The 7,704-nt window shown below is 48.1% G+C and overlaps 1 protein-coding gene across 2 annotated transcripts; it reads left to right on the forward strand.

Moving 5' to 3' along the window:
* dpf2 (double PHD fingers 2) lies at positions 1-7,610 on the forward strand (the record flags this gene model as incomplete). 2 transcript variants are annotated; one of them, XM_080508786.1, is made up of 12 exons in its annotated part: positions 1-32; positions 1,822-1,982; positions 2,132-2,239; positions 2,651-2,829; positions 2,935-3,027; positions 3,121-3,199; positions 3,548-3,589; positions 5,114-5,254; positions 5,353-5,484; positions 5,580-5,692; positions 5,772-5,853; positions 6,303-7,610. In XM_080508786.1, the coding sequence occupies 12 exons, from the start codon at positions 1-3 to the stop codon at positions 6,383-6,385; spliced, it is 1,245 nt and encodes a 414-aa protein (XP_080364912.1). In that variant the 3' UTR covers positions 6,386-7,610. The 2 variants fall into 2 exon arrangements, with proteins under 2 accessions (XP_080364912.1, XP_080364913.1); XM_080508787.1 differs by lacking the exon at positions 3,548-3,589.
* Between the last annotated feature and the right edge of the window lie 94 nt (positions 7,611-7,704).

A 7,704-nucleotide genomic window follows, 5' to 3' on the forward strand; every position in this document is an offset into this window, starting at 1 on the left:
ATGGCAGCTGTTGTTGAGAATGTTGTCAAACTGTAAGTGCCTCATTTTTCTACACTCCTCGCCCCCGAGCGGGTGACACCCGGCGCCGCCGCGCCCTGACGCCCTCACAGCCTCGCGGCCGCCGGCTCCGTCGCTCGGCCTCTCGCAGCAGCCGCTCGTCGGGACTTAGTGAAGGTTAGCCAGCGGTGCGGCTCCGTCGTGTCTGTTCACATCCTGGAATGGAAGTGTAAGTTAGCAGAACACGCAGCTGACGCGCCTCTCGCGCAGGAATCCGCTGTCCGCGCGGGGCAGCTCGAGCGCGTTTTCGCCCTAATGTGGCGCGTTGTTGTGCGTTTGAAGGCAAAACGGCTGCCGTGGCGCTGTGTAACGTCGGAGTGGAGCGACGCGGCTAAGCAGCTAAAGAGTGGGCTTCTTTCCAGCGCTGTTAGCTGGAGAGACTCTTAATTCACAATGAATGAAGGAGCGGCAGGAGGAGGTGAAGGTCGCTGCCGTCCTCCCTCCTCCACACACCCGCTCCATCAACTTTACCCAAATCTAAACTTCAACCACGTTTGCTTGCGCTTCAGTTTCCGTCGTCGCTGCTGCGACCCAGCCCTGCTTTCATGAGAGACACGGCACGAGCCTGTCAGCCTGCAGCTTCAGCACGAGACTCTTAAAAAAAAGACGATATACATTCACTCCACGGAGTGTTTGTCGATCCTGTCACAGACTTCACTGACGAGAAAGCAACATAAAACATCCTGTTGGGATGACAATATGTTCACATTAACGGCAGTTTTCACCCTGTTGTGGCGTGTTTACATCTTTAAAGATGAATCTGTGGGCTTCTGTGCAACATCCTACAACAATTTAACATGAAATGAATGTGAATGTGCACTACTATTGATTTATTAGCTGAGCTTTGGATTGCAGCACATCTTCAATTGAGTATTTTTGCAGCAACAGAGTTGGAATAATTCCCTTCAAGTTAAGTACAACTAATGTTACTGTTTTTGTTTTAAAGGGCCCCGAGGCAGACTGTCAGCCACAGTCTCTCGATCATAAGGTTGTTTATTCTGATCCCGTTCAGGGCTTTAGAAACAAAACAGTGTCTTGTCATGGGCTCGCTTGTAAAAAAAATAAATAAGATGCTTCCTCGAAATCGCTGCTGATGTTTCATGTGCTTCGAAAGTAATCTGCGCTCGAATTCATGAATGAAATCCTTGCAAAGCACTCACATTTACCACGTTGCAGAGACCAATAAACTGGTGTTAAGATAAGTGTTTACCTTTGTGACATTTTAACTCTTTGATATTTGATTCTTAATATTTACAATACTGAGTCAGCTCCACAGAATTGATATTTCAAGAGCGCATAAATGAAATGATGAGGGTCTATAGTCTGTGAACGGCTGGTTCAGTCTTTCCCACATCTACATTGTATGTTGTCAGCAATGGAAAACGCTCCGGGGCGTCTGCAGCCTCTGCAGCTGTCGGATCAAAACTTTGCTCAGTTCATTTGTCTATTTTCTGTTTGACATGTGAGAGATATTCATCATGAGTGTTGTTGCTCTTTGTTTTTTTCTTTCCGGAAAAAGGAATAAGCCCCCTTGCTGTGTATTTATGGTGGAAACACTGCACTACGAAGATCTTTGTAGTTGATGCACCAACAGAAGAGCACCTGCTGTTGCTCTTCCGCTCAATAATTTACTCCTCCGTACGAAGTCAATGCTTTCTGACACCAGAACCACGCAAATGTTTCTGACTAAAGTGAGACCTTTTTTGTTTTGTTTTGTTTTGTTTGGTTTTTGAGGTGTTGCAAGTGTTGTTTCGTTGTTGTCAGGCTGGGAGAACAATACTACAGAGATGCCATGGAGCAGTGTCACAACTACAACGCCAGGCTGTGCGCTGAGCGGAGCGTCAGGATGCCGTTTCTCGACTCGCAGACCGGCGTGGCCCAGAGCAACTGCTACATCTGGATGGAAAAGAGGCACAGGGGTCCAGGTGAGACGCTCCTCTGTTTTGCTGACATGTTTTGCGTTCTGTGAGCATTTTTTTTTAAGGAATCAAAGGCGCCGTGTGTCAGAAGTGTGACAGGTGACCGGCAGCCGGTGGGCGTCTTATGCAGATGACTTTGTTGTGCCGTCTCTCAGGCGTGGCTCCAGGACAGCTCTATACTTACCCATCCAGGAGGTGGAGGAAGAAACGGAGATCTCATCCTCCAGAGGACCCCCGGCTTGTCTTCCCTCCTGTCAAGTCGGGTACGTGAGCAACACCGAGCGCAGCACCTCCTCCGTTTTACCCCGCCAGCTACAGAACACCATATAATAATAATAAAAAAAAAAAAGAATAGACGGTAAACTATCAGAATAATAAAACCTGTGTGAATTTTTCCTGTCCATTGTGTCTAATCTGTAAAACATTGTGTGGTGCTTTTTTTCCCACATGATTTACATCACTGCTGTCTTGCAGTTTAATGTACCAGTTTTTGAGCTCATTAGATTTATAGGTGTGAAAGTCGACATTCTCCAGCCTGCCGTTGTTTTATGTGCACAGAACACATCATCAACTGTGATGTGAAAGAGGCATAATCTGATGTTTTTTGTTTTTTTTTCTCACTGTGAATTGTGAAGCAATAAAACCTTTCGTTTTCCAACGCCTTGCCCTCGTAGAGCTGGATCTCACCCTGAAGAAGGACGCTCTGCTGTCGTCGGACGGCAGCAGCCTGGAGGCGCTGCTGAAGGGGGATTCTGTGGACAAACGCGCGGCTGCGGAGCTCCGGGGGTCTGAGGAGGATTCCAACCAGAGCGACTACACTGGAGGCCTGAACCCCGCCGCACGGATCCGAAAGGTTGTTCTGCGGCGCCGGAGTTTCGTCAAGTGTCAGACAAGTTAGAAAAAAACCCCAAAACTCATTCATTTTGTGGGTTTTTTTTTTTTTTTTTATAAACTTTAGAGAATCCTGGAACCCGATGACTTCCTGGATGACCTCGACGATGAAGACTATGAGGAAGACACCCCTAAAAGGCGAGGCAAAGGCAAGGGAAAGGTAAACAAAAACCGCTGCGGCGCAACAGCTCGCCGAGCTCTCAAGCGAGCGACGTGGCACGTACGTACCCAGCCCGTTTTGTGCTCCCCGCAGGGCCGCGGCGTCGGCAGCGGCAGGAAGAAGCTGGACACGGCGGCGCTGGAGGACCGGGACAAGCCGTACGCCTGCGACAGTGAGTCGTGCGAGCTTCAAGTGCTCGTCGTTTGAATCAGACAGGACTTTATCCAAACCTCAACTTCCGTCTGCTTCCGTTTCATCTCCTCTCTGTTCGTTTGTGAACATGATTTATTTTATTATTATTTTTTTTTATAAAGCGAAGTTGGATATTTGCTTCATTACGGTGCCGCCCTGTTCTTCTGCGTCAGACGACATATCGATACGGCTTAATGTCTTTTTTGGTTTTTTTGCCTCTCTTGTGAAGCGTTTTCACTCTCAGCTCGTCTCGGTGCCGACCGACCCTCGTGAGTTTCTCTGAGTCTGTCTGTGCTTTTTCTTCTTCTTCTTCTCTTCTCTCTTCCAGACACTATCAAACAAAAGCATATTTCAAAACCTTCTGAACGAGGTATATTTTCCTTCATTCCTTTTCACCCCCCCCCCTTCTCCCCGCTTGCCTTGTTCTTTGTCTCTGCTGCCTGTTGTTGTTTTCATTTCTCCTTTTTTACGTTACCGAGTCGATCTGTTCTTTGTGTCGCCTTGACATGATGAATGTTCCGTTCGGCGCCGTTTACATCGATGTAATTAGAAAGATTGACAAAGGTCAAGAGCCAGTTATTCTACACCTCTGTCAGTAATCGGCCACGTGTGTGAGCTGCCTCACTTTACGAGAGCTTTTTTCTAAAACTCCACCCAGTCCCTGAACGCCACACAGACTCTCTTAGATCCTGTGCCTGTTCTTCCTCCTCTGCACCCTGTGAATTCTCGCGTCCTGCTTGAGAGCATCTTTGCTTGAGTTTTAAGCCTGTTTGATGTTGGTGTGACCCCCCTCTCCCCCCCTCCCCCTCCCGAGTTTCTTTGCTGTGCCGTTCCCGGTCACGTTGCCGCCCGTGTCCTCGTTGACTCGACCGAGATGCCCCACGAACACCGGGCCACTCCTCGTGAGGACAGTTGTAGAAAACGGAGCGCTTTTTGGAGGAAGTGAGAACGACAAAGTGTAGAAGTGAAAGAAGAAGTGGCGCCTTTATCTTGTGACAAACATCACACAGGGGCATCTTTGTTTTCTTTTAAGTCGATCGGTCGTTCGCACGCAAGCCCGCCGGGCTACTTTTAGCGCCGGGGCCTCTGAGAATCCAAGCGTGGGGGAATTGGAGGAATTATTTCGGGTTTTATTAGTGAATGAATTTAGTGTGAGCGACAGAAACAAGCGAGACGGCTTCATTAACACGCAAGGCCCTCCGGGTGGGAAAACCTCCCCTGCAAGCAGGTGTTCAGTATCTTTTGTCAACACTTTCCTCATATGCTTATCTGCCCTATGCTCGGCAACACAATGGGGCTGGTGTCAAATTACAAGCTCCCGGTACTTTATGTCGGCAGCATGGTTTTCTTTGGACGGGAGATCCCCCTTCAGTCTGGCGGCATTCACAGGAAAAAAAACATCTACCGGCGTAAAATGAAACAAGAGAAACCACTTAAGGCGAAGTCGACAATATTAAATGACTCAGGAGTTGAAAACAAGGCGCCTCCTTTAACTCTTTATGCGGCAAGTGTCTATATTTGGTGACTTCTCTATGTTTTCTTCAAAACTAACCGCAATCAAGGGAAATTACATTGTAGAAGAATATGCGATGAACATTTTGCTTGTTTAAAATGCTGTAGTGCTGAATCTCCAAACTGAGTTTAAAGATGTAGAAATGTCCCGGATCGCTTTTGCTCCAACAAGCAGACCATAGAAGGAACATTTCAGTCTGTATTTGTGTCGTCTGTCCTTTTGGATTTGTGTATATCTATTGTTCCAAATTAGAAAAAAACTCCTAATAAGTCATTCGTAAGTGTTTTCTGAATTGGCCGTCTCCTGCGACATTAGTGTCTCCCCCTCGTCGGCCTCTGGTTGGATATTCACACATGTGGTGTTTTGTGGTTTTGGTGTCAGTCTGCGGGAAGCGCTACAAGAACCGTCCCGGCCTGAGCTACCACTACACCCACTCCCACCTGGCCGAGGAGGAGGGCGAGGAGAAGGAGGAGATGGAAATCAACGAGCCCACCGCGCCGCCGCCGCCCGAGGAGCCAAAAAGTACGCCCGCCGGCAAAAACCCGGACGTCGACGTTCGCTTCGCCTGTATATTTTGAACCCCCCCCCCCCCTACCCGTGCTCATTTCTCCTCCCTCCAGCTCCCAAGAAAGGCCCCGACGGCCTGGCGCTGCCTAACAATTACTGTGACTTCTGCCTGGGGGACTCCAAAACCAACCACAAGACGGGCCAGTCGGAGGAGCTGGTGTCCTGCTCCGACTGCGGACGCTCAGGTAAGCCCGGGCCGCGCGTTCGGCCACGTCGAGTTTTTCGACGAGTTTGAAAAGTGACCCTGTGGTTTGTTTGTTTTTTGCCGGCGGGGGTGCAGGCCACCCCTCCTGCCTGCAGTTCACTCCCGTCATGATGGCCGCCGTCAAGACGTACCGCTGGCAGTGCATAGAGTGCAAGTGCTGCAACATCTGCGGCACGTCGGAGAACGACGTGAGTTTTCGTCTCCGCGAAGTTCTGCGTCTCAAGCGGCCAGCGTGCGGCGGACTGAGAGTTTCTTCTTTCTTCCCAGGACCAGCTTCTGTTCTGCGACGACTGCGACAGAGGCTACCACATGTACTGTCTCAACCCTCCGATGGCTGAACCTCCAGAGGGTGAGTGCTTGCTGCCATTCTTTCTTTTCGCGAAATTCAAAATGGCAAGAAAAAAAAAAAGATGGACAAACATTGAAATAAACATCTGCAGCAGTGTTCTCTGCAATCAAAGCCTCCATTGTTTTCCCACTTCAGACTCAGTGTATCAAGGCTTTAAGATAAGATAAGATGAGCCTTTATTGATCTCACAAAGGAGAAATGTACTTGTTACATTCTGCTCTTAAGGACACTCGTGAGTAGGAAAGACAAGAAATGTGCAAAGAATAGAGGTATCTTATATACAATGACTATCAAGAACTCTAAGGGCCAAAAGTATTTACAGTACAAGTAATAATAAGTAAAATAAAATAGGACTAAAATAAGCTAAAAAAAATCACAGAGTATAATAAAGTATAATAATATTCTCGGGGAGCAAAGTGTACGGTAAGATATGACTGTTTCTCACTCAGGGAGCTGGAGCTGTCATCTATGTCTGGACCTTCTGAAAGACAAAGCCTCCATATACCAGAACCCCAACGCTCCGCCGTCGTGATGGCAGCTCCTTCCTGCAACACGCTCGTGACCCCCCCCCCACCCCCCCCTTCCCTTCCAAGACGAAATGCAAAACGAACCTCGCAGGGAGCGTGTTCTGGACCCACGAGTCGCAAAAAAAAAGGGAAGTAATCTTTACCAGACTGGCCTCACTTAGCATCAGATACGACTGTTACACAGTTTCGACCTCGGATTCAAAACCCACCCGTTTTGGTTTTTTTCCTCTTTGCCACATTTGAGCAGCACTAATTTCAACCAGACAGCATAAAACAGCCAAATTACCACTTGTTGAGCTTTTTCTTTCTTTTTTCTTTTTTTACACACACAAAGTTGCTCAAACTTTTCGTCTCTATCTTGCAATGTACTGATTTTATGACTAGAGCAGAACTAAAGCTCGCTGAAAGCTAATAGCATGCCAATGCTTGCTCATAGTAAAAGAAAAGACATTTTATAATATTTATATATTTCTATGGTATAGAATGGTGTTAAGTATGTACAAATTGGAAACGGGGTGGTCACGTAAATGGTCTTTTTAAAAAAAGATATCATTTTTTTTATTGGTGCCCATCTCATCTTTACGGGGGGAAAATAAAAACGACCACTTTTGTTGAGGCACTGCTGATATTTTGGAGCTTTTCAAATGGATTCACTGTAAATGATTTTTTTTTTTTCCCCCCCCCATCTCAGCCACTGCCACCGGCCACATAGGAACTAATAATTAAAGCTATGACGAGACACGTTTGCTTACCCATTTTTTTGCTTGTTTTTATAACTGCGCTGGCGCTTCGCTCTGGTCCTTTTGGACGGCAGGAGGCGCTGACGGATGTTAAAACGGTTGAAAAGTCTTAACTGGAGGCACCGGCCCGGGTTGAAGTGAGGCTGTGTTCTAGCAGTTTGCATGATCGTGCAGCACATTCGGCGTCCGTTGCCGTCGTGTACCAGTAACGCAATCGAGGGCCGTGTGACCCCCGTCACGTCGGGATATCAAAGCAATAAAAGAGCTCCGTTAAAGACGGCGAGAGGACGGGGGGGGGGGGGGATTCGCGGCAGATCGAGTTTGGTGAGATACTATTGCAGACACCGAGGCAGCAGTTCACGGTGGTTCTCATCGTCTTCTCATGCAATAGTTTTCTTCTGTGGCGAGGCTGGAGACGATGCCTTGCTAAACTGCTCAAGTAATCGCATTTACCTCAAGCGGAATCAGTATTTAACGGGCGGACCGGTGCTGCGGGAGGGACGGAGGGATGGAGGGAGGGAGGGATGGAGGGAGAACTGCAGCGTCCGCTTCCACACCTGCGTATCCTTCAGTTTAAACACCTG

This window comes from Blennius ocellaris, assembly GCF_963422515.1.
Source record: "Blennius ocellaris genome assembly, chromosome: 14".
Classification (NCBI taxonomy): domain Eukaryota; kingdom Metazoa; phylum Chordata; class Actinopteri; order Blenniiformes; family Blenniidae; genus Blennius; species Blennius ocellaris.